General features: G+C 44.3%; 1 protein-coding gene across 2 annotated transcripts in view; it reads right to left on the bottom strand.

Annotated features, from left to right (window-relative positions):
- Window positions 1-6,659: 6,659 nt before the first annotated feature.
- The window catches only part of DMAP1 (DNA methyltransferase 1 associated protein 1), a 57,189-nt gene continuing 36,831 nt past the window's right edge, over window positions 6,660-27,017 (bottom strand). Inside the window, exons 5-10 of one of the 2 annotated variants that reach the window (XM_080278760.1) lie at window positions 22,535-22,642; window positions 16,215-16,394; window positions 15,518-15,668; window positions 12,485-12,639; window positions 9,305-9,415; window positions 6,660-9,023 (exon numbers count right to left, since the gene is read on the bottom strand). In XM_080278760.1, the coding sequence (XP_080134886.1) occupies window positions 8,961-9,023; window positions 9,305-9,415; window positions 12,485-12,639; window positions 15,518-15,668; window positions 16,215-16,394; window positions 22,535-22,642 (768 nt within the window). In that variant the 3' untranslated portion in view covers window positions 6,660-8,960. The remainder of the gene's footprint in view (window positions 9,024-9,304; window positions 9,416-12,484; window positions 12,640-15,517; window positions 15,669-16,214; window positions 16,395-22,534; window positions 22,643-27,017) is intronic. The other variant, XM_080278761.1, reaches the window with a different exon arrangement.

Below are 27,017 nucleotides of genomic sequence, written 5' to 3'. Positions count from 1 at the left end.
AACTACATACCACCTCCAGTCATGGGGCCGTGACTTTCTTACCACGGATGGTGGTAATATGCCCGCCCCCACCGCCAGAACCCCCACACCGCTACGGAGCTGTAGCCCTACCCCCACCCCAGGAGGACACCACGGTGGGCCAGGTGAGTGCAGGACCGGCCCAGAACAAGACGGGTGCCAGGGCGGCCCAACCTTGTGTCCTTCTTCCCCTCAACCTACTCAGCCACGATGTCGCAGGAATGCGGCACAACTTCTCAACCAGACCAGCCCTTAGCAGGATTGGGCTGGGACTGCACCAGATACAGTCCCAGGCAGCACCATGGTAATGGCCATCATCCATACCGGGGAGGGAATGGCCATCATACGTCCCTCAGCTGTTTCCCCCTGTAGTGCTGCGGTAACAGCCATTGTCCGTACCGGTGAAGGAACGGCCATCGTACACCCTTCTGCTGTAGCCACATCTGGTGACCGCCTCGGCGAGTTAGCTATTGAGCGCTCGCCGACTGGCACAGGAAGGAGGAGTGGGATCGCGATGACGGCCATCGTCTGCTCTGGGGAGGGAACAGCCATCATACGTCCCTCATCCACTTCCTCCTGCTACGGGAGTAGCCCTGAAGTCAGTGAGTTAGCTACTGAGCGCTCACCGATGGAAGAAGGCAGGAGAGGTGGAGCTGCAGTAACGGCCATCGTCCGTACTGGGGAGGGAATGGGCATCGTACGTCCCTCGTCCACCTCCTCCTCTCCTTCAGGAGTAGCACCGCGGTAATGGCCATCGTCAGTACCGGGGAGGGAACGGCCACCATACGTCCCTCAGCTACTTCCTGTAGTGCAGGCAGAGCCGCGGTAACAGCCATCGTACGTCCCTTATCTGCCTCTTCCTCCATCGGGAGCAGCACAGCGATAATGGCCATCGTCCGTACCGGGGAAGGAATGGTCACCGTACGTCTTTCTGCTGCTACCCCAGAGGGCTGTGGAGCCGCGACGACGGCCATCGTCCACGTCGGGGAAGGGACGGCCATTGTACACCCTTTGTCCACAGCTCTCGGGGTTTCCCCGGAGGGGAACGTCCCTTGAATGGCCTGCCCTCCACCTTTGGGCTACGTGGGACGCCCATCTCTCTCTCCCTCCAGGTGTGGTTCCCCAGAGGTGCTGCTGTTCCAGGAGTGGTGGCGAGGTCCTGTCGCCGAAGGCAAGGTCCGCGTCCTGCACTTGGCCCCCGTACAATGCTGGTTCCTGACGGATGCCCCGCAGGCGAGGTGCCGCAGCCAACCCCTGACGACGCCCCAACCAAAGGGTGGCCGCAGTTCCAAGTCTCCCATGGCCAGCCTGCGGACCCCAAGGTGGGATCGCTCCGGCCCCGCTCGCCATTGGCCCTCCACCCGGAGTGAGAGGCGGCAGGCCTGACTCCTGTCCCTGTTCGGCCCTAGTCCCAAGGGCCACTTAACAGGTCAAGGCCCTAACAAGGAAGGGCCTCCCTGCACCCTGGACCAGACGCGCGCCTGGGTCACAACGCTCCTGAGAGTGATCCAGTGCCTCCTGCAGAAGGACTCTCTGGAAGGCCTCCTACTCCTGGGCGCCACCTCAGGTAAACCCCGGCCAAATGATACAGTGACGACGCCCTAACTCCCAGTGTCGTGTGAAAAGACTTAGTAGTGACAGTGACCTTCAGTGATGCAGGGCAGTGGGACAGAAATAAAACCCACAAGGGTCGCTTCTCCAGTCAACCCTGATTATTGTGCCTATAACTAAGTTCCCCAGAAACACAGTGATACCTAGAGTGTGTGACTCCGAGACTAACTCACTATCCACAGTCCAGTGATATAAAGTATGTAAACCAGTGTCGCCACAACTCTGTGTTATTCGCCCTATATTGACTCAGATGTAAAGATCATGTCATGTACTGTGCTATTAGAGTACTAATTTCCCTAGAAACAGAGAGATATCTTAAGTGTGCGACTCGGGGACTAACTCACTACCAACAGTCCAGTGAAGTAAACTGTATAGCTGAACGTCACCACAACTCTGTGCTATTCACCCCCACGCTAACTCAGGTGTAAAAACTGTGCCCTTGATATAGTAATATTAAGTTCCTTGTCATTTTATTCCAGTCATATCCATTGTACCTCTGTATATATACAGAAAGGAAATTGATCCAAGGCAAAAGATGTGTTAAAGTGTCCTGCCGAGTTTTTATGCCCTGTGTGCTCTACTTCCGGTTTAGAAAGAGGACCCCGCTCAGTCGATGGTGTCTGGCGCGAGAAGTCGATGCAAAGTCAACCAGCATAACAGTTTATATACTATTATTGCTGGAACTCTAAGTTTTATATATTTGTGGAGTGGGTGGTACTATTTCACTGTTGGCAATTATTACTTTAACGCAAGGGTCTGTGTATGATTTTTGTATGATGCGGCGTTATCAGATGGTAGCGTATTCACTGTAACAGACCCGTATTTCACTGCTTGGCCATGTTCACGGTTTCACAGTTACTTTTGTTCACTCCATCACTTTTATATTGTCACTGGTGCTTCTCTCACTGACTTCCTTTATATGGTTAATTCACTGCTCTGACTTCACGTCACTAAGTCATGGACACTGCTTTCACTGTCACTCCTTTCGGATCTGGGCATCGTGACGGTCAGGTACAAGGGCGGCGGAGGTGACCCAGACCCACTACTGACGGGGCTGGGTTCCGCCGGGGGCCACGGGATCACGCGTGGGGGCGTCCTCTCTCGTCCGGGGCTGCGGGTGGCAAAGGGCCCCGCGCTTTCAGGGCTTGGGGCGGGAGTACGGCCCTCAGGGCTGGGGCCGATTAACTGCCTGAGCTTCTCGCTCAGGCGCCTGGCAGAGGACAAAGATCTCCTGCATCTGGGTGTAGGGAGGTCCCGCCCGGGGGTCCTGGGGGTGGTCTGGGGGTCCTGAGGGCTGCGGTCCCCGATGCTTGGTGGTGCCATCAGGAAGGGGCTGCGGCGCCGGCCTACATCGGGGTCCGTCAGGTGAGTCCTCTCCAGATCTGGCTGCAGGGTGAAGAGGCCAGGGGAAGTCACGGGGCCTCTCCGGTACTCCTCCAGGCTGGGGACTCCTTCTGAGTCGTAGGTTGGTGAACAGGAGTCAGCACCTGATGGAGGAGCGGCTACAGGCCGTCTCCTGCCGTAGGGCCCAGCTACTGGCCGTGGCCTTCTAGGGGCACGGCTACAGGCTGTTGCTAAGGCCCAGCTACTGGCCATGGCCTTCTAGGGGCACAGCTACAGGCCGTCGCTAAGGCCCAGCTACTGGCTGTGACCTGGGGAAGGGAGCAGCTACAAGCCGACTCAGGGGCACCTTCAGAGCGGCTACAGGCTGTCTCCTGACGAAGGCGGGAGCGGCTACAGGCCGTCTCCTGATTTTCCTCAGAGCGGCTACAGGCCATCTCCTGATTTCCCTCAGAGCGGCTACAGGCCGCCTCCTTCAGGAGGATTGAGCGGCTACAGGCCGTTTCCTGTTTTCCCTTGGAGTGGCTACAGGCCGTCTCCTTCAGAAGGGTTGAGCAGCTACAGGCTGTCTCGGAAAGGACACCTTCAGAGCGGCTACAGACCGTCTCCTCATGAAGGCAGGAGCGGCTGCAGTCCATCTCCTGTTTTCCCTCAGAGTGGCTACAGGCTGTCTCCTTCAGGAGGGTTGAGTGGCTATTGGCCATCTCAGGGGTGCTGACTGGAGCTGGAGTAACAGCTCCACCCCGATGTTGGTTGGGGAAGGCTCGCCTGGAAGGTAGTCTTGTATTCCTGTTATGGTGGCGGCAGGCGAGCTTCGGGTCATAGGGGCGCGTGGCCCGGGCGGACTTAGTTCGTTGTCGTCCTGGGTCCCAGCGCGCTGTCGTTGCTCCTCTGTGGGCTCCTGGGGGTGTTAGGTCGCCCCCTGTGGCGCTATACTGCATTTTACTTCCGATAGCACAGGTGCTACAGGAGAAGTAGATCATGTGGACAGAACTGCCTTTCCCCGGCCACCTCCTCCCACTTGTAACCTCGGACAGAGAGGAAATTCATCCTCCCCACCCGCCCCACCTCAAGGTGGGAGGAAGGAGGGGCAAGTGTTGTGATATCAAGGAGTCAATCACATGCCGTGAAGGTAAAAGATCGAACCGCATAGAGTGGCTTGGTCGTTTCTGATGGTTCAGAATGCATTAATGACTGGGAGATGAAGCCGGAATCATGAGACTCCCCACGTGTGCTGCTGACAGCTGTCGGATTGTTACTAGGTCTCTATCAAACCCTTGAGTGTTGTGGATGGTGAAATGTTCCCGGACAGCACAGGGTAAGACATGTATCAGGTGGGCAAAAATGTGCTGGTTACACTGTTCCTCTGTAAGCTGGGCATATGTGGACATTATGAGTTTCTGCGGTTCCGCTAGGGTAGTGTCTAGGTCTCCCTCAAACTTTACGTCGTTAAGTTGCGACAATGCGATAACCGCCCCGAAGGATGGTTCGACGGTGTTGATAACTATTTGCCTGAACTCTGCCCATGTTAAGGCTGCGTTATCTATTCCTGCTACCAGGGCAACCAATTTCCCTAAATGGGGTAGTAATACCGCAATCTTTTGCACATCTTCCTCAAAAACCAAGTCCAACACCGGTCTGACCATTTCCATGTAAGTAATGATATCATACAGTTCGGGGTCATACTTGGGAATGGGAATGTGGGGCATCAGTGCTGCCATGTTGGCATCTGTGTACCATGTAGGCCTACCTTGGTGACCGAAGCTATGCTTTGTCTTCCCTCCGTATTTAGAACCACCACTAGCCACCAGCTGTACTAGGATTTTCCTAGTCCAGTGGGGTTCTTCTAAACGGGAAGGAAAACCAAAGCAGGATTCAATACACCTTAAGAGTACAGGGTAAACACAGAAACTCCAGTTGGCAAGGCGAAAGATCTATTATTTCACTAGCCTGTATGCACAGCTTTACATCCGAGATCATGAAATCTATCCGTAGGAAATGATAAGTTGGGGCGAAGGGGAATCGAGGAGGGGAAATCTGGAGGGAGATGTCCCGGATATGACACATACACTCGCTGCCGGGGTATTCTATGGAAAAGGAAAGAGGCTGGGGTTTAATTCTACGTCTGTATGGGTGTTGTAGTGTGGTGAATTAGTGGTGATAAGGTTAAGGGGGAGATAGGCTATGACCCTGGCTCCGGAAAAGTGGAGGCCCAGTGTCTGGCTCTTTCTTCCTCTTAGTCTGGTGATAGCATTGTGTGAATTGTGCCCTGAATGGGTCTAGTGGTGAAGTTTGAAGGGACCCGAGACAGTTGGGACAACAAGTTTATGTTGCCATGCCCGGGATTCCTTTTCCAGGGGTAAGAGGGCACTCTACCTGTGGGAGGGGATGTGTGTATGTGTGGGGGACTTGCTCTAGCTTCCGCATCACATTGGGGAAGACTGCCAGACTACAGGGGGTGCGTGGTCTGGAAATCCTGCTGTGTTGCTGCATCTGGCAAGCACGCTGGAACACAGGAGCTCCTTCCGCACTGCCAGACCATCTCTAGCAAGCTCAGGGGTGCCGCATCTAGCAAGCACCCTGGAACACAGGAACTCCTGCATTGCCAAGCCACCTCCGGCAAGCTCGGGGGTGCGCATCTAGCAAGCACTCTGGAACACAGGAACTCCTGTGTTGCCAGGCAGCCTCTAGCAAGTTGGGGGGTGCCGCATCTAGCAAGCACACTGGAACACTGGAATTCCTTCTGTGTTGCCAAGCCGCCTCTAGCATGCTCTGGGATGCCGCATCTAGCAAGCACACCGGAGCTCCTTCTGTGTTGCCAAGCCGCATTTAGCAAGCCCAGTTATGCTGCCTCTAGCTAGCACTAACTTGATGAGTCCTCATCGCTGCTGGTACTGGTGACTCGATCGGCGATATGGGCAGTGTGGTGGTTCCAGGCTAGAGGGACTTCTGGCCGCAGGGTGTGCCGGCTTTCTGTATCCTTCTTGGGCGGACATTCGTATCCCCACAATTCGAGGGTGGCTGCACGCAATTTCTTCTGCCCCCTTTTGAGCCGGAAATGCAGTAGATCTTTCAACTTGTTGTGTTGCGGCCCCAGATATTTCACCCAAACTTTTTTCCAGATCATTCTCATGTGGTTATAAACTTTTATTCAAAAATTGGTTAATTAATGAAGTCTTTGTTTTATTATTATTATTATTATTATTATTAGTGTGTGTGTGTGTGTGTGTGTGTGTGTGTGTGTGTGTGTGTGTGTGTAATTCACTGGGTTGTTTGGGATCACATGATGGTTGTGATCATCAGCTTTTCACCCTCCAGGAAGAGAGCTGAGAGCTCATATAGTCCGATCTAAGGGCAAAGCCTTGACCTTCACACAAGCACACACCCATTCTCTTGCTCAAGGAGGACAGTGACCACCCACTTTGTCAGTGAAATTTTCCACATCCCAAGCAAGGCGCGAACTCCCATCTTAGCAGATGCTAAGCAAGAGCAATACCACTGAGCGGTGTGTGTGTGTGTGTGTGTGTGTGTGTGTGTGTGTGTGTGTGTGTGTGTGTGTGTGTGTGTGTGTGTGTGTGTGTGTGTGTTCGCGCGCACAAGCACAATCGTGAGGGGGCATACTCCCTCCTGTTTCTGGCAGGCAAATGGAGTGTTATAAAAACTATGTTTATTGACATGTACAGTATATGCAATAAATATCTTACATAAATGTCATAACAGAATCATTTCAGCGACAAGAGGGATGTTACCGGTAATATATTTTAAGGAAGTTAAAATCTTTGGATGAATGGAAAATAAGCCAGCATGAATTCTGACTTGTAATTCTACTAGGTGTGTGTGTGTGTGTGCGTGCACACTGATAGGGTCCAGGAAAGGGGAGCATTAATGGAACCACAGTGCTAGGGTCCATGCCCAAGGGGGAGCCCAGAGAGCAAGCTTGGAGGTAATAATATTGTAGTAATTACAAGTGATTGTGGGCCCTTCGGACCCCTCGCACTTGCTCCTGCAGAGGGCTCTCGCATTTATGTGCTGCTCTAGTATAACATTGTCACTTGAATTTTTTGCGGCTAACCAATTGATTGTGTTATATGCAGCTTCAGGAATGGAACCCAAGTTGTCTGAACACAAGTTCGAAGTACACACACACAGACACACGGCTACTGCTACAGTTTATTTTAGTTCTATCTCTGGGCAAAAAATTCTACGAAGATCCTATGCCAGGGCTCCAGGAGCAACGTTTTTTGGTCAAAATGTGATCGCTCATTAAATATAGTAAAAGTTTTTCAATCGTGATGGGACCAAGTTTTTTTTACATCAGCGATTTTTTTTTGCGATTTTTGTGCCAATTTTGGTGTGATTTGAATGTGTAGTTTCGGCTGCTCAAAATACACACACACACACACACACACACACACACACACACACACACACACACACACACACACACACACACGGCTACTGCTATAGTATATTAGATTCCTCAATAATACACAAATCACACTAAATACACTACCTGGTCATTGCCTCACACACAAGGCATAAATTATATCATCAGGATTAGCAAGATTTGTTTTCTCCCCTTTTTTTTGAGAGGGATGGAGGAAGGTTGTACTATTTCAGTATGAGCAAAGGGTTAGGGACCCATATATTTATGAACACCAGGACCCCAAGATTTCTCTCCCGGGCCTTGCATGTGGGAGTGGGGAAAGGGAATTGGCAAATCTTGGAAGGGTAATGAAGACATACCTATATTTTACCAAAACTTCAGTCTTCCCATCTGTGTATGGCCAGATGCATCACCGCCAGCAAGGATGGGCATGGATATCCTGTCCTCCATCATCAGGATACCCTCTCTCCAACTCACACCATCCTTACTCGTAATACTGCACCTCATCCATAATATCCCCCTCCTCTACTCCCCATCTACTTCACTCACATACACTTCTAGTCAGTCTCTCATTTCCCATTCTCTTCAAATGGCCAAAGCATCTTAGGGCACTTCTGACACTTTCCAGCACATTCACACCAACAGCATGACACTCCTGAACTTCCCCATATGTCTGTCTGTCTCTCCAAGATGCTTTACTCACTCGTCTCAGACAACTCATTTCATTAAAAATAAACAGCTTTAAAATGTGAAAGCATTTATGTGAAAGGAATACAATACTGAAGTGAAACAAATATGGTACAGTATCTGATTACTATATGCACTTCTATTAATATGTACAAAGGATATAACAGAGATGAACTTCGATAAAAAAAAAAAAAAAAAAAAATTAGAGTAGTCCTTACCCTCCTGCCACAGAGGGCCCTAGTAAACAAGTGGAACAACACAGACACTGACTGGCAGCAAAATTATTGCCCGGATAAAATAAAATTTCACTGGGCATGCTGCTAATAGCTCTCCTACTTTTATGCCTCTCTCTCTTTATTACTTGAATCCCACCATACCTCACTTTTTCAAGTGGGAGTATGGGCTGTGATGATGATGATGATGATGATAACAATGATGATGATGAAAAAAATTAGGGTATATCATCGTGATCTTCATCCTGACTTTTCCAGCTAAAGATGATATGGGCACAGAGTAATTTAGAAATTTATTTACTCCATGCTATAAACTGAAGTTTTCATGTGTGTGCTGTCTTGCATATGGAACAGCATTAACCACTATAGATTGTGGATGCCCTTTTTATTTTCTTGCTGCCACCAAAAGTTTTATTGCGCTTCAGAATGCACCCTAGCAGTGAATGAAGTATTCATACTGAAGACTAAAACTAATTCTTAGTGTATGAAAACTCTCTCCAATACTGCATTAAACTGTTTGTGGATGGCAGAATAAAACAGAAAATATGACATTTGACAGAACAGGTTAAAAATATGCTTGGCCTCTACTGTGTGGGTCAAGTACAGTACAGTTATTTCATCTACTCGTCTTATGGTACATCTTGTGTTATCTACAGTACTATACATTACAGTAGAGTACAATACTATGTTCTTGCTTTTATTTTTTTCAAGACATTACTTTGTTCTAACGCAGCTTTCCGTTTTCTCTGCAAAATGAAAAGAAAAAGTTTAAGATACAATATTGGTATAAGCAATTATTAAATTATATTAAAAGTATGATGCAGCTAAGGTTCGACAAGAATTATGGAAAATATCACAAATCTATATTCCATTACAGAGGAAGTACATTACTAAACGTAATTAATGTCCTATTCAATCGTCAATGGTGTTTTCAGTTCGTCATTACCTCTAAACAATTTACCATTCTAATCATCTGCACCATTCCATATTTAGTTTCAGCCCTCCTCCTCTTCCTCCTCCTACTTACATTAGGTGTGTTTGGGGTGGCGACGGCATCTATCATCTCAGAGATTGCTCGTGGCCGGCTGGGAGACTCTTCACCCATGTTGATGGTCAATGCTTCAGGGATCTCCAGAACCTGAATTTAAAATTCACACATTAGGGAAAATCTTCGAGTTTGTTATCATTTTTTCCTAAATTCATTCAATTTGTCCCAACACAGCTGGGCAAATACAGTATCATCATTCATCACCATCATCATCCGGACCTCCTTTCCCACCCTAGGGCAGGGTGAGGAGTAGCAATGTCCCAGCAACCCAAATTTGCCCAATCCAATGGGCCATGTTTCCATTCACTCATCATTCAAACCCCCAGAATCCTGGCTCTATCTGATATACCAAAAACATTCACCATGTTCTGTAGCTTCACATAAATGTATCCGATAGAATCAATCCTGACGCTGTCATGTTAAAAAAGGGTGCCAAATCACTGACCATGCGCTTCTCACAATATTAATTCAGCCAGCTCAATCTCTTGTCAGTCCCCTAGCCTCACTGACTTCCAAACCTCTCTTCCTAACACACTCATCCACCATATCCCTCCACCTTCTCCTTGGCCTACCTCACCTCCTCCCTCCTTCAAATTCACTCAGATATACCTTTTTCACCACTCTATTGCTATCCATTCTCTCCACATGACCATACCATCTCAGTACACTCTCTTTGATTCTGGTGTCCACAGACTTCCTCACTCCACATCTTTCATGCATCACATTATTTTGTACCCTATCCACTCTCTGTACTCCACATACATTTCTCAGCAGTCCCATCTCCACTGCTCTCACTCTTGACTTTTCATTTTCACACCACACCATAGTCTCACATCCGTATGTTAAAGTTGGCACTAACACTCCTTCATGTTGCAGCTGCAACACTGAAGCCTCTGTTTCTTATCAAGGCCTTCATTGCACCAGCTACTTTTCTTCATTGTGTCACTCTACTTTCCACTTCTTTTGCACATTTTCCTCTCTTTTCTATCACTGTACCCGGGTATTTGAACTCTCTCACCAATTCCAGTTTCCCTCCATTCACTATAACATTGCACTGGGAGTCACCTTCTCTCTCAATAACCATCACTTTACTTTTTTCTATATTTTCTCTCAAGGCATGACACTCACAGACATCAGCAAAACTCTGCACTAGTCTACCAAGTTCTTAGATATGCCATCCATCACCATTCATTACCAACACCATCCCCCTCTCTATTACTCATTTTTTTACTTCCCCCATCACCCTATCCATATATACATTGAACAACCGTGGGGACATCACACAACCTTGTTGCATGCCCACACTGATCATGCACTATTTACTTAGATGCCCATTAACCCTTACACATGCTTCACTACCATCATAAAAACTCTTGACGGCACCTAGCAGCTTACCATCTACACCGTACATGTGCAAAACCTTCCACAATCCTTCTCCGTCTACTTTGTCATATGCTTTTTCCAGATCCATGAATTCCATAAACACCTTATAATCCTTCTCACAAGCCTTCTCCACTATCTGTCTCATTGCAAATATTTGATCCACACATCCTTTGCCACTCCTAATGCCACCCTGTTCATCCTTCACTAGGACTTCTGATATCTCTCTTACTTTCTCTATAATTCTTCCATATACCTTCCCTACCACACTCAATAAACTTATGCCACATTAATTCTTGCACTCACTTCACTCACCTTTACTTTTGTACAGGGGTACAATCACAGCCTTTTTCCACTCTGCTGGCACAGTTTCACTCACTCATGCCTTCTTACATGTATCTCCAACAAGCACTTCATTCCGTTCTCTCCACTACACTTAATCATCCCTGCATACACCTCATCAAGCCCAGCTGCTTTCCCATTTTTCACTCGCTTCACAGCACTGTTCACCTATGCAAGCGTCATGTTTCCTGGCACTGCATTCCTTCTCTGCACACCCCCAAAACCAATCATGTTTACAGCCACTCAGCTCTCTCTATTCTCGTTCATCAGGCTTTCAAAATATTCTTTCCATCTCGTCCTAACTTCATCCCCATGGGTTAATAATCTACCACTTACATCCTTCACAATTCTTTCCGCTTTCACTTCAACATTTCTGCACCTCTTACCAGAATAACTTCCTATTTTCAGAGTAGTTTTCTTTCATTTTTTTTCCTAAATCATCATTTACTTCCTTTCTCCTCTTCACTAGTCTCTTTAGCTGTTTCTTGCTCTCAATATATTCAGTTCTTATTTCAACTGAACTGCTGTCCTGTAACTACTCTAGCCACTTCTTCCTCTCTCCTCCACTGCTCTCTTAACCTCTTCATCCCATCATGCCATACCTTTGTTGCTACGCTTGCCATACCAAACACCACTTCTGCATTTCAAACGAAGCAATCCCTACATGCATTCCACAGGCTGTCCATATCCATTTCATTGCAATTCACTGATTCTAACTCCTCCCATACTTTGGTCCTGCATTCATCTGCCATTTCTTTGATCCTCAGCTCTCGACTTTCAGTCTTTCTCCCTGACTGCTCCTCTTTCTCCTTCTCCACCTCACTCCTCTCAGCTTGATCTTGCATAGCACAATCTTATGACCTGACAGACCTCCAGATCGTCCTCTCACGGCCCTTGTATCAGCAACCATTCCCAGCACTGACCTCTCTACGAGCACATAATCAATCAGGTTCCTTTCAACACGATCCCCATTCCCTCTATGCCACATACAGTATATTTATATGCACTTTTGTGTTTGAAATATGAGTTACAAATGCACAACCACCTTTCCTGACACATATCCCTCAGTCACTTCCCATTACATTAATGTATATTAAATCAACAATATTCACAGACTACTCTTATTTTTAAGCAATCTAACTCTTCTTCTAATCACATTTGGTACAGTTACATGGTAGTAGTTACTCTGGTATACAGAAACATGATAAGAACATTAGAAAATACCATTATATGAACAATCAATGGCATAATGAAAACTAATGGAATGGGACAACATATGAGGAGATTAAGTGGAAAATACTGTAAGAGAAAACTTTAAGTATGTACCAAATGAGAGAGAGAAAAAATGCAATCCTAAGTGAAAAATATGATAAAATAAACACACTACACAAAAATAAACACACTACACACTAATCCCCCTCCAGCTGACAAAATTACCTTATCTGGTGTGAGTGAGTCAAACTGGTGCTTGAGCGTCTGGAGTTCAAACACATAGTTGAGCAAGACAGTGCGCAGGTCATACATCAACACTAAGTCAGATCGCAAATCATTGAACATCTGGCACACTTCTTCCACAGCCATGGGGTTTGATTCTGCAATATAATTCATCATTATTATCATGATTCTGCCTCTTTTTCCCACCTGCCATTGTGGTCAGGTTAGGTACATAAAGCCAGGAAAAGGAAAGAATATGTTACCAGGAGAATTAATTAACAATATGCCCAATGAAATGGCCCAAACATGCATTCATTTACCATTAAAGTTCTCAGAGTACTAGCCCCACCTGTCCACATGTAACTTCATATTTACCTGTTAGGCAATCATTCCAAGGAGACAAGTTAAAGAGGGGTGTCAAACCTTTGTTGAACACTCCTCCACCACCTTCAAACTCACTCTGATATATCCTTTTCACAACTCTATTTACACTCATTCTCTTCACATGAACATACAATATACATGTAAGTTGCAATACAACATTACTGCCAAACAGTGTCATAACTTCATCCACCTATCCATCATCCAATTCTTTACTGCCCCTTTTGATCAGGAGTGTAAGAGCCCAAGGCTACATGATTCACTCCAGACACTTAACATATAGGTGATAATTACCTACCTCTGAGCGACATTAGGCATAAGCAACTTCCAAAAACCATTCCTCAGACTTAGCTAGACCTAAAAGGCATATCCATTTAGGGCACTTTAACCCATTAGAAAATAATAAACACTCACATTAAGTATTAATTGCAAAAAACAAACATGATGATTTTCAGCTGCAGAAAGCACCCTGCCTTAGCCCCCACCTGCCAGGAAGCAGCATATGCTGCAGCAGAATGGGTGGCCGGGGACCCCAAGTGACGGGAGGCACCGCAAATGTATTCCAGCCATCATTTGAACTGGTCGCCATTTACCTCATCACCAAAGATGCGCAAGAGACTCCCACCACTGCACATGAGTGTGAGTCAGTCTGTCCCGTGCCTTTGCCAGGTATAGAATAATGTCTTCTGGTTCCTCCTCGTCCAATTCCGTCCCCACTGCCCGTGACTGCTTGCCTCATCCACCCCTGCCAAGCCTCTATCCAAGGATAGGGTACTTGCTGTGCAAGTGATGTTTGTTTGTCTGTATTTTACATATGATAATGAAAAGTCAAAGCTGATAATTGAAGCTGAGTTTGTAAATAAGTCACCCTAGCAATAATGAAAGAAAACCAAAGCCACACTGTAGAAAATTTTTTGGGTTGAACTTCTGTATTTTTCTTGGCCCTGAAATTAGTATGCAAAATATGTGATATAAACTGTAAATGTGATATCAAATAAAAATAGAATAAGAGCTACAGAACATAATTACACTACAGTATTAAAGTAAGTGTTGTCACAAGTCGGGGCCGCACGTGTAATTCCACCTCAAGCACTTAAGTTGATCATCTTCACATTCTTACTCATGAACGCAATCACCTACAGACCTGGGGATGCTTTCATCTGCAAGAAGAATTGGTGAGTAATTATCGTCTTTAATTTGATTCCCTCTGTGGTAGGTGGGGGCACTCACCATCCACTCACTCAATGTAGTGCTGCTTTGGGTGTCTGCCCTTTCCTCTCTTCCTTCCTTCCTCTTCTGTCTTTCCTTCCTTCATTCTTTCCTCCTCCTTCTGCCGAAGGGTGACTTTACACTCCCTCTTCAGTCCTTCTTTCCTTCATTCTTTCCTCCTCCTTCTACCTATGGGTGACTCTACACTGAGTGACAAGCCAAATGGTTCCCTGTACACCAGGAAACCATTTACTATGCTGGATGGTAGCCATATAACCAAATGATGGCGCCTGGTGGCTTAGTAATTAAGGTGCTCCAATCGGATTGAGCCGGTGAATGTTTATATCCAAGGAGTGGTTGGGGTTTATTGCTCATGTTATGACACTCAGGGATGAGTGAGGATAGTCACTCTCATCTAAAATATAAGGACCAACTTGCCTAGCCTCAGGCTCCTATGCTCCTCATGGGGCAACACAGGATTGGATGATGGATGGATGGATGGAATTTGTTTCCCTAACTGCTATACCTTCCCAAACATGAAGGTTTGAAAACAAGCTATTTTAGGGAATATGCGGGTGGTGAGAGAGCTGTTGCGGTAAAATTAATGCAGGCGTGTAGGGGTTAAAATTTCAAGCAGTGCAAAAGAAGTGGAAAGTAGGGTGACACAAGGAGGGAAAGTAGCTGGTGCTATGAAAGCCTTGATAAGGAACAGAGATGAGTGTTGCAGCTGCATGAGTCTTACATGAGGAGTGTTAGTGCCAACTTTAACATATGGATGTGAGACTATGGTGTGGCAAAAAAATGAAAAGTCAAGAGTAAGAGCAGTGGAGATGGGACTGCTGAGGAATGTATGTGGAGTACAGAGAGTGGATAGGATACAGAATAATGCGATTCTTGAAGGATGTGGAGTGAGGAAGTCTGTGGACACCAGAATCGAAAAGAGTGTACTGAGATGGTTTGGTCATGTGGAGAGAATGGATGACAAGAGAGGTGAAAACAGTATATATGAGCGAATTTGAAGGAGGAAGGAGGTGAGGCAGGCAAAGAAGAAGGTGTGGAGGGATATGGTGGATGGGTATGTGAGGACAAGAGGTATGGATGTTGGTGAGGCTACGGGACTGACACGATACTAGAGTTGACTGGATGAATCTTGTGCGGAGAAGCACATCACCAGGGACGTGGCACCTCTTTTTAACGTGACAGTGTTCATATTGACTCTATCAGACAGATATATGTGATGCTATAGAACATGGTGAAATTTGTTTTGGCCTAACTGATGGAGCAAGGATTCCATGGGCTTGAATGATGAGTGAATGGAAGCGTGGCCCATTGAACTGGGCAAACTTAGGCGTCGGGACGTTGCTACTTCTCACCCCACCCTAGGGTGAGAAAGGAGGTCTGGTTGATGATGACGAGGTTGAAGTTCATACTGCCTTTGCCACTGACCTAAGTTGAGCTCTGCCAGTAACTGCTCAATGGCCTTCACTTTCTTTTGTCCCACACTAGCAGGCAGCTTCATGCGCTGAGACCGAAGGCTCACCCCAGACGACTTCACATCTGGGAACTTGATTCCTGTGCAGCTCTCTAGGCTTGGTGGCTGTGGTTAAGGATACAGAATTAAAGATTTATTGCTCACCACAGTCTGCAGTCTACGCAGTCTGAAGAACACTGATGTACTGTACATATGTGGCTGGATGTCCCTGAGAAGGAAGTAAACCAAAGCCATGGCCACCACGGACAGAGAGTATGAACAAGATACTTTCAGCCAGGCTGATGGAGCTTCTGAGTCAAACAATGATGCCCAGTGACTTGATATTTTGTTGCATCATTACTTCACAAACAACCATGAATTTATTTTGCCCCCATGCTATAGAACTTTTAGCCATGTGATTACATCTCTACAATAGTTCCTCTATTCTGTGTTTCCAAGCTTTAATATTGTTTTACATAAGAAATTACTCCTATAACTAATTTTTTTCTGTTTAGAAGCCTCTTAATATGAGGGGGTAAATGAAGGCCACTATTAATGCTCCCCTATTCCAAAGTTCGTAAACTAAATAAAATCATCAGAATAAAAAAAAAAGAAAAAAAGAAAAAAGAAAAAAATTATGTCCTCCAGCAAATTAATCAAGACCTAACTTACTGCTGATTCCAGCTTAGCAATTTTGGTCTGTGGTGGCTTCTTTTTGGTGGTCTTGGTCATTTTCCGTGAATCTGTGTCTGCATTGATCAACTTCTGGAGGTCCTGAGTCTTCTTCTCTCGCTCCTTCTTACGGGCCTCAATTTTACGGAGCTCATTTATCAACTGCTGCTCTTCTTCAATCTGTAGGAGCAAAAAGTTATTTGGTTTACAAGTTAGGAATTATCGTGGCATAAGTTTATTAAGTATTGTATGGAAGGTCAATGGAAGAATTATTATCAAGTATGAGAGATATCAGAAGTCCTGGTGAGTGACGAACAGAGTGGCTTCAGGAGTGGCAAAGGATGTGTGGATCAAATATTTGCAGTAAGACAGATAGTCAAGAAGGCTTGTGAGAAGAACTATGAGGTACAGTATTTATTGCATTCATGGATCTGGAAAAAGCATATGACAAAGCAGATAGAGAAGGACTGTGGAAGGTTCTGCACATGTACAGTGTAGATGGTGAGCTTCCAGGTGCCATCAAGAGTTTTTATGATGGCAGTGAAGCATGTGTAAGGGTAAATGGGAATCTGAGTGAGTGGTTCACAATCGATGTGGGCATGCAATAAGGTTGTGTGATGTCCCCATGGTTGTCCTATATATATATATATATATATACAGTGAGTCCTTGATATACGAAAGGGATAGGGACCAAAAAAAACTTTTATAATTCGAAATTTTGTATATTGGAACGATTTTCCCCACTGAAACATACATATAAATGGGGGGATGCATCCCAGGACCCCCTCAGTCCCCCACCTAAACTTCACCCCCCCCTATTAAGAGGTAAGCAATACCTGTTTACAATTGCAGAGAAGGAGGTGGCCATATTCTTGTACATCTCCTTTTTCTTCGTTACAGTCCCAATGGTGGAAACTGCAAGGCCTAAAGCACGCCCAATCTCTGAGACTCCCTGCCCCTCCTCATGGGGTCTTATAATTTCCAATTTCCTTTCCAGAATTAGAGTACGGTGCTGCTGCTTCTTTGCAGCGGGCTCCTCCGATGCTGGAGATGATGCAGGGCGTTTGGGAGGCATGGCGAAACAACACGAAAAGGTGAAGGGCTACGAAAATATCCTCACGTACAGCGAGGCTGTGAGGAGAGGAGGGACGTAGATTCAACTGAGAAGCGCACGAAAATCTCTTTACCAGAGAGGGGTTAGTTCGTTTTCTCTCGATAAGTAAGTGCGGCGCTATGCACCGTGCCCATTTTGAATTTTTCATACAGTATTCCATTAACCCCTTCATAGCTGCCGGCCTTGAACAACACTTCACTGTTTCAGTGTCAATGACACTGAGTTAGGGCATTATAAAAAAAACTGCGAACAATTACGGGAAGGGAACGAAGGTCACTGGTGTGTGTACATGACCCTACTCTACCATCCCATCAGTCAGGCGTTCTCTTCACCCTAGATATTCGCTGATGTTTACATGCTTATGTTACATGCGCCCTAATTTTGAGTAAGTTTCTTTCAGCAAGAGAACATAATTTACCACCCTCAAAATAGTCAGAAAAATGCAGAAGACAAACTAGAGGAATATGAACTGAATTGGTAAGGTCTTTAGGCTGTATGCTTACACAAAAGATTTTGGGTTTTACAATTTTAAGAGATGATATGGAACAAAAATGTTTGCTAATCAGAAAAAAATTACTCTTTCGTCCCACATGTTCTCGTATGCTAGCATTCAGTTCCACATTCTTAGTTTGGTATCACTCTTCCCAATATATTTCGGACTGACTGAGCAGAGTTGTTTCTGCTCCTTAGAGTTGGTGTACATTTACTGCTCATTCTTTTATTCGTTCTTATGTGTATGTGTGAAAGAGAGAGGACTGATACAAACAATAATGTATTCCATTATCGCTTTCATAGCTGCTGGCCCTGAACAATGCCTTAATGTACTGGTGTCAGTGACGTTGAGTTAGGGTGAGCTATAAAAAACTGCGAGCAATTACGGGAAGGGAATGAAGGTCACTGGTGTGTTTACATGACCCTACTCTACCACCTCAAGCAGTCTTGCGTTCACAGTTCACTTCGTCCCAGATGTTTTCGGCCGATGTATACATGCTGATGTAACATGCATTGTAATTTTATTAATTCTTACACGAATCATAGCAAATCACAGAATGGGTTTGGGGGGGGGGGGAAGCCAGGTGTGCCAGATGAGTCTTTTCACATATGTAAGAAAAAGAAATTGATTTTAGAACTTTGAAAAAATGGTCCCAAGGCCGACCATGGGAGCACGCAAATATCTGAACCCACAGCCACTCAGGGGGCTAAACATACGTTTTACTTTAAGCAGTAAAAGCACCTTACCAAATCAGTTCTTCCTGATAGTCTGTTATATTTTTCAGATTATTTCTGGGTTGGTAAATACAGCAAACATTTCTTATTAAATCTGTTTCCCAGTCATTTTTAGCTGTTCTGGTATGACAACTCTTGTTTATTTCATTAACATAATGGCAGAAAAGACTGTTCTTCCCTAAGTGTTTAACTAAACCTGGCCTAACCAAGCTTATCTGTACCTAATAATTTTAACCTAACCTAACCTCCAGTTGGGAAACTGAGAAACGATATCCATCTTAGAGCACGTTGAGTTTCTTCCAATGCGCTGGAAACGATCGTAGAGGAAAGTGACGATAATAACAGGGAGGAAATTTTTCTGGAAGAAAAAGTAATTTGCCAAACTGAAAGTTGTCAGAAAATTACAGAAACAAGCTGGAGGATTATGAATTGAATTGGTAAGGTCTTTCTGCTGCTTCAAGTGTACAATGAAAGACAAGTATCTTCCCAAAGTCTGACAAATATAGCGTGGAAAAATCAAACCATTTGAAACAAGCACTAGTAGAAACAGGGTTATCATTGTATTTCGCCTGGTGTAAATTTTCTTCAGACTGAACTGGGAAGATAGTTGTGTTTTTCACTGTACATTTACCAGTAAATAAATCAGTCTAACAGTACTTGTGTTTTGTTTCCGCCAGATTAATCGTGATTTCAAACTATTCAGGCACTTCTTCACATCATATAGTCTGGATAGTCGGGCTATCTCTGCATTTCCTTTCATATCGAGTATCGATTTTCGTATCATTGAGACATATTTTCGTACTGTGGAATGTGTCCTATATTAATTGATTTCATACCATCGAAAATTCGTACTTCGGGTTTTCGTTTTTCGAGGACTCACTGTATATATATCATCATCATCATCATCAGCCGTTTGAGTATCCACTGCAGGACCGGCCTATTCCAACCGAAGTCGGACGATACAGCCAATGTATCTCTACCAAGTGGCTTAGGCTGTCTGGTAGAGATTGTATGCAAGTATGTAATCAATTTATTTATTTCTAAAGTTGGGCAATACTTCATTATACTGTATTATCCTTTTACTACTGTTAGATGATGCTGAAGATTAAAGTTCTGCTATTTTCATGTAAAACAATGATGGAGTTATAAAATCAATAAATATCCTACAGTATATTAATGCCAGCTTATTTTAGTTTATATTAGGATCACACCAGTGGCAAAGTAATTTTAGGGGGGAAAAAAAAAAAAAAAAAGTAAAGAAAAATTATCTCTGAGCTCTTCCATATGTCAGTATACTTATACAAATATCACACAGCTTACTGTCTGTGCATAGCATATTAGGTGTACATACACACAAGCACACATACACTGCCTCTAAAATGGGTGTGAATAAAAATGTTAGCATTAATTAAAACACCTTTTCTATCTATCTATCTATCTATTGCCAGATGCCTTAATCCCGTAAGGGGTGGCCATGAACAAAAATGCCTCCATGTCACCCTGTCCCCCGCCATTTCACTGCCCTGCTTCCAGCTCACACCCCCCTCTTCTCATATACCTCTCCACTCCATCCCTCCATCTCATCCTTGGCCTCCCCCTCCCTCTTCCCCCCTCCACCTCATTCACTACACTCTCCTCGTCAGTCTCTCGCCCTCCATCCTCTCCACATGGCCAAACCACCTCAGTGTGTTTCTCCTAATGCTTCCTATCACATCCACATCCACACCACAATGCTCCTTCACTTCCTCATTTGTCAGTCTGTCTCTCCGTGTAACTTCACATGCTCCTCTAAAATAACTCATTTCCTCCGCTCTCGCTCTTGACTTCCGTCCCTCCAACAAGGTCCAAGCTTCACTTCCATACGTTACAGCTGGTATCACAACACTGTCATGTAATAGCTTTTTCACTTCCATGCTCACTTCCCTGCTTCTTATCACTGCTTTCAAGGAATCAGCAACTTTTCTTCCCTGTTGCACCCTTTCACGCACTTCACCCTCTAAACTTCCATTCTTACTCATCACACTACCCAAGTACTTAATTGCACTCACATATTCCATTTCCTCCTCATCCAGCCTCACTGTACATTCACTGACTTCACGTCTATTGACGACCATAACTTTACCCTTCCCTACATTCACCTTTAGATTCTGTTTCTTACACATTCTCCCAAACTCATCCACCAAGCCCTGCAGCTCCCCTTCGTCTTCACTTAACAACACAGTATCATCTGCAAACAACAGTAAAGATAGTTTCCAAACACTGTCCTCTCTCACTAGGCCCACTCCAACATCCATTGCTCTACCTTGTACCTCTTTTATAACCCCATCCATATACAGACTGAACAACCATGGAGACATGACACATCCTTGTTTCAATCCAACCTTCAAATAGAAAAATTCACTCAGTTCACTATCCACATGCACCGCAGCCTTAGCACCCTCGTACATACTCTTCACGGCCTTCAACAACTTCCCATCTACTCCATGTATTCTTAATACTTCCCACAATTCTTGTCTATCCACCCTGTCATATGCTTTCTCCAAATTCATGAACGCCCCATACAACTTCTTTCCCTTCTCTAGAAACTTTTCCACTGAAGATCTAATAATGAATATCTGACCTACAGAACCTCTTCCCTTCCTAAAACCTCCCTGTTCTTTTCCAACTAATTCCTCTGTTATTTCCCTAACTCTGTCAATAAATATCCTACCATATACTTTTCCTATTACACTAAGAAGACAAATGCCCCTACGATTACCACACACTTCATTTTCCCCTTTTCCTTTGTGCAGGAGAATAATTATACCTGACTTCCGATCCTCCGGGACTCTACCTTCATCCCAGGCCAATCTGCACATCTTCCACATCCATTCTACTACTATCTCTCCCCCATGTGTCAGCCTTTCACCACACACTCCACCAATTCTTGGGGCTTTCCCCATTTTAATTTTCTTCACTGCTTCCACAATTTCCATTCTACTGATTTCTTCCTCTCTTCTCACATCCCTCCTTCTCCCAGGCATTCCCCACCCACTTATACTTGCATTACTTTCATACTCTGTGTTCAACAATTCCTTAAAGTGTTCTCTCCATCTGCTCACTTTTTCTCCCATCTCCATTAGCAATATACCATTTTTATCTTTCACTCCCCAGCTAAATTCTTTGGCACCCTGTCTAACTTTCTTTACCACTTTCCAGAACATTTTCTTATATTCCCTCCACTTTACACTCAAGTTCCCTCCAAATTCCTCATCCAGTCTCTTCTTACTCTCTCTTACTGATCTTTTCACCTCTCTCTTCCTCTCTGCATATAACTTTCTCTTCTGTCTCTCAACTTCTTCCACGCCTCTGTTTCTCATCCACTCACTATATGCTTTTTTCTTTTGTGCCACAGCCTCTCTCACCAGTTCAGTCCACCATGCTGTTCCTTGCACCCCCTTTCATTTTTTCTTCACCCCACACACCACCTCACATGTTGCACAGATTTCTTCTGTGAATATCTTGCACACATCTTCCATGTTCCCCATCTGCTCCAGTCTATATTTACCCAATCGCTCCTCCACTTCCTTCTTATATTCTGCCTTTTTTCCATCCTCTTGCAACTTTTCCACTCTCCTTGTATGTCCTACTTCCTCCTGTCCTTCCATTCTTCTATACGTGATAATACCCCTATTGATGAAAGCAACACCTTTTCTAAAGGTGATACTTCCCCTACAGATGAAAGCAATAATCAGTATTCCCCTAAATGACTCTCATGTGTGAATGATGTCTGTCATCTTCCACTGTACTTCTCTACCATTTCACTGTCAACTTACCCTCACTCTCATCCTCTTTTGTCTTTTGTTTTACCTTTGCGTACATGGGCTACTCAGTGACCCGACTGTGTCGGCTTGGGGAAGGAGGGATACTGATTACTGCTTCTGAGTGTTCTTATCAATACAGAAATTTTTAAATCATAAGCAGTCACTGAACAACTCACCTGTTTGGGTGTCCTGTCCCAGAGTTTCAGCAGCTGTTGCTTTCGCCGACGCTCATGATCAGCATCATAGTTGACAATCTTGCCTTCAGGGCCAGTCAGGTTGTGGATCTTTGGAACAAGCATCGTGTATATTTTCAAATGGATACTGCCAGATAATCTGTTAAGTCAGCATTCCATCCACCTATCCATCATCCAATCCTACACTGCTCCATGAGGAGCGTAGGAGCCCAGGGCAGGCAGTTGGTCCTGACATTTAAGATGAGAGTGACCAGCCTCACTCATCCCTGAGTGGCATTATGTGAGCAATAAACCCCATGGATATAAACCTTCACCGGCTCAATCCGACTGGAGCGCAATAATTACCTACTAATCCACCAGGCACCAAAATTTGGCCATATGGTTACCACCCAGCATTGTAAAAGGTTTCCCGATGTACAGGAAACCATTTGGCTTGTCACTCAGTGTAGAGTTACCCACAGGCAGAAGGAAGAGGAAAGAATAAGGGAAAGAAAAACAGAAGAGGGTGTGTAAAGTCACCCGTAAGCAGAAGGACAAGGAAAGAAAGACAGAAGAGGATGGAAGGAAAGAAGGACGAAGGAGAGGAAAGGGCAGACACCCGAGAGCAGCACTACAATGAGTGAGTGGATGGTGAGCACCCCCACCTACCACATTCAAGTCAGCATATTTCTCAAAATTATATACTGTATATACAGTATGTATATACCTCCCTTTCCTTGGGCGAAGCAGCCTAGGTATATATATATATATATATATATATATATATATACAGTATATATATATATGACAGTGGCCACCTATTTTACCACAGAGGAAGGGAAAATGAAAGAGTTTGTGGTGCAGGATTTCTAATTAAAAGAAATCTTGCAGACAACATTGTTAAATTCAGCAGTGCATCTGATAGAGCAGCAGTGGTTGTAATTAGACTGTGCAAAAAATATACCCTGAAAGTGATACAAGTATATGCACCAACTTCTCAGAGCTCAGATGAAGAAATTGAAACATTCTATGATGACATCTCCCAGATTATGGAAGAAGAAAAGACCACCTATATTATACTCATGGGAGACTTCAATGCAAAAGTTGGAAAATCAAAAAATGGAGACGCATGTGTGGGAAAATTTGGAGTGGGAGAAAGGAACGAAAGAGGAGAAATGTTGGTAAACTTTGCAGAAATGTTTAACATGAGAATAATGAACACATTCTTTCACATAAGAACAGGGAGAAAATGGACCTGGAGAAGCCCAAATGGAGAAACAAAGAATGAAATTGACTTCATTATAGCAAATAAGAATAACACAATCACAAACATCACAGTTATCAACAAAGTAAATATTGGAAGTGACCATAGAATGGTGGGTTGCACAGCAAGATTCAATTTCAAAAGTGAAAGAAAGAAGATGATTAAAGACAAAAAGATATGCCCAATAAAAGTCAGCGAAAACAAAGCAGTTTTTCAGTTGGAAATAAGGAAGAGATTTCAGGTTCTCAGTTATGCTGAATGTGACATTGATGAGTTGAATGACAGACTAACAAAAGTCCTAAAAGAATCAGTGGAGGTAGTAGGAAAACCTAATACAACCAAAGCTGGGAAGTATTCAGAGAAGACACTTGAGCTTATGAAAAAAGAAAGGTAATGAAAGTAAAAACAAAGAATGATGAAATAAAACGAGCGGAATTAAATAGGCTTATCAACAAAAGACAAAGAGAAGAAAAAAGAAAGAGAAACATGGATCAAATCAAAGAAACCATCAAAAAGGGAAAAAGTCTGAAACAGGTCCGAAATAAAATGGCACTTGGAAAGCAACAAATTACATCACTAAAAGACAAAAACGGTGAAGCCATTAAATCCACAGACATGATGCTGAAGCGAGTTGAAGAATTTTACAAAGAACTGTATGCATCAAAGACAGTAGTACCAATAGCTAACTTTTCTGTTGACACAAGTGAAATACTTGAGATAACACCAGACGAAGTAAATATTTCTCTTAAAAATATGAAAAGAGGGAAGGCTCCGGGAGAAGATGGAACAGTAGCAGATTTACTGTTGGAATCAGGAGCAGAAGTACAAAATAGGCTTGCTCACTTATTTACCCAATGTATAAAACAGAAGAAAATTCCCAAAACATGGTGTAATGCAACTGTTATTCTACTTTATAAAAAAGGCAACTCAAAAGACCTTAGTAACTATCGAGCCATTAGCTTGCTATCAGTCATTTACAAACTTTTCACTAAAGTCCTTACAAACAGAATAGCTACAAATTTGGAGGAAAACCAACCTCGTGAACAGGCAGGATTCCGATGCGGGTATTCGACCACTGATCATCTGCACACAGTGAATCAGCTAATTGAGAAAACTACAGAATATAATAAACCACTGTGCTTAGGTTTTGTTGATTATGAAAAGGCTTTCGACTCAGTGGAGCACATAGCAATTATAAATTCATTGCGAGAACAAGGAGTGAATGGGAACATTGTAAAACTGCTCGAAAACATATATAAAGAGGGAACTGCTACAATTAAATTACATAAGGACTCTGAGGAAATTAAGATTGAGAAGGGCGTGCATCAGGGAGATACAATTTCACCAAAGTTATTTACAGCATGCCTAGAAAGTATTTTCAGAGAGCTAGACTGGGAAAACAAAGGAGTAAACATAGATGGAGAAAAGCTAAACCATTTAAGATTTGCAGATGACATTGTCCTAATCTCAGAAAAAGCAGAGACGTTGCAAGAAATGTTAAATGACCTGAACGAAGAAAATCTCAAAGTAGGGCTAAAGATGAACCAGAGTAAAACTAAAGTAATGTTTAATTCTCAAACACCAAAGAGCGTAATAAGAATAAGTGGAGAAATTTTTGAAGAAGTCGAGGAGTACAATTACCTGGGACAAATACTAAAATTAACGAAAGATAATGATAGCGAAATAAAAAGACGCATTACAATTGGATGGAAAGCTTTCGGTAAACATAGAGACATTATGAAAAGTAGCTTGCCAGTTTGTATGAAACAAAAAGTATATAATGAATGTATATATGTGGACTGTTTTAAAATTGTATGGACTTGATGGTAGGTTACTAAAAGGGGTGAAAAGTTTTTATGTAAATAGTAGAGCGTGTGTAAGAGTGGGAAATGTTGTGAGTGATTGGTTTCCCGTGAGAGTGGGGCTGCGACAGGGATGTGTGATGTCGCCTTGGTTGTTTAATATTTACATGGATGGTGTTGTAAGGGAGGTGAATGCAAGAGTTTTAGGTGGAGGTCTGAGTCTGGTGAATGTTGATGGTGGAGAGTGGAATCTGAAGCAGCTGCTGTTTGCAGATGATACTGCACTGGCGGCTGATTCAGAGGAGAGATTCAGACAGTTGGTAGAGGAGTTTGGAAGGGTGTGTGAAAGGAGGAAATTGAAAGTAAATGAGAATAAGAGTAAAGTGATGAAGTGTACGAGGTTGGTAGATGGTAGGGGGATGAATATAGTTTTGAATGGCGAGTTGCTTGAGGAGGTAGAGTGTTTTAAATATCTAGGGTCACATGTTGCTGTGGATGCAAGAATAGATGCAGAAGTGAAGTTTAGAATAAATGAAGTAGGAAAGGTGATGGGAGGAATGAAAAAAGTGTTTAGATGTCGTTCGCTTAGAATGGATGTAAAGAGAAGGCTGTATGAGGGTGTTGTGGCACCTACTGCGTTATATGGGGCTGAAACATGGAATATGGGTGTAGCAGAGAGGAAAAGTTTGAATGTACTGGAGAAGAGGTGTTTGAGGAGTATGTGTGGAGTGACGCGTATGGATCGAGTGCGAAATGATGAAATGCGATGGAGAACTGGAGTTGTTCGGAAGATGGCTGGTAGAGTTGAGCAGAGGGTGTTGCGATGGTTTGGGCATATGGAGAGAATGGATAATGAGCGATTGGTGAAAAAGATAACTAGATCTGATGTGAGAGGTGTAAGGCTGAGAAGAAGACCACGAATAGGATGGATGGACAGTGTGAAGAGAGCGCTGGATGCGAGAGGGATGTCTGTTGAGCAAGGAAGAGTGGCTGTGCGTGACAGAAATAAATGGAGAGAAACTGTGAATGAATAAGTGATGACACAGCCCTGAGGGGATATTTTCCCACATTTGGTCTGATCAGCTAGTCAGGTCAGGTGAGTGTAAGGGGATGGGTCTGTTATGATGTGGCAGGGGTAAACCAGCTCTGCTGTCGGGCCCTGCTGCGGATGTCACTGATTGCATTGCGCAGTTGACCCTTGTGCGGTGTGGTGCGGTGAGAATCTGTCCGTTCTCCCCTTTGGGGCTAAGATGCGAATGAATGTGTTTGAATGGATGAGTAAATGAGGAGTGTGTCGTCCTGTCTTGGCTACCTCCCTTTCCTTGGGGGAAGCAGCCTAGGTATACAGATAGATAGACAGATAATTCCAGATATGACGTATGGTTGTGAGACTTGGAAACTGACAAAATCGATGGAAAAT

The sequence above is a fragment of the Coenobita brevimanus genome, chromosome 74, assembly GCF_032717465.1.
Source record: "Coenobita brevimanus isolate Jiangsu-jjx chromosome 74, ASM3271746v2, whole genome shotgun sequence".
Classification (NCBI taxonomy): domain Eukaryota; kingdom Metazoa; phylum Arthropoda; class Malacostraca; order Decapoda; family Coenobitidae; genus Coenobita; species Coenobita brevimanus.
Note: the sequence above shows the minus strand (reverse complement) of the source record. Positions and strands in the feature narration are given on the sequence as shown.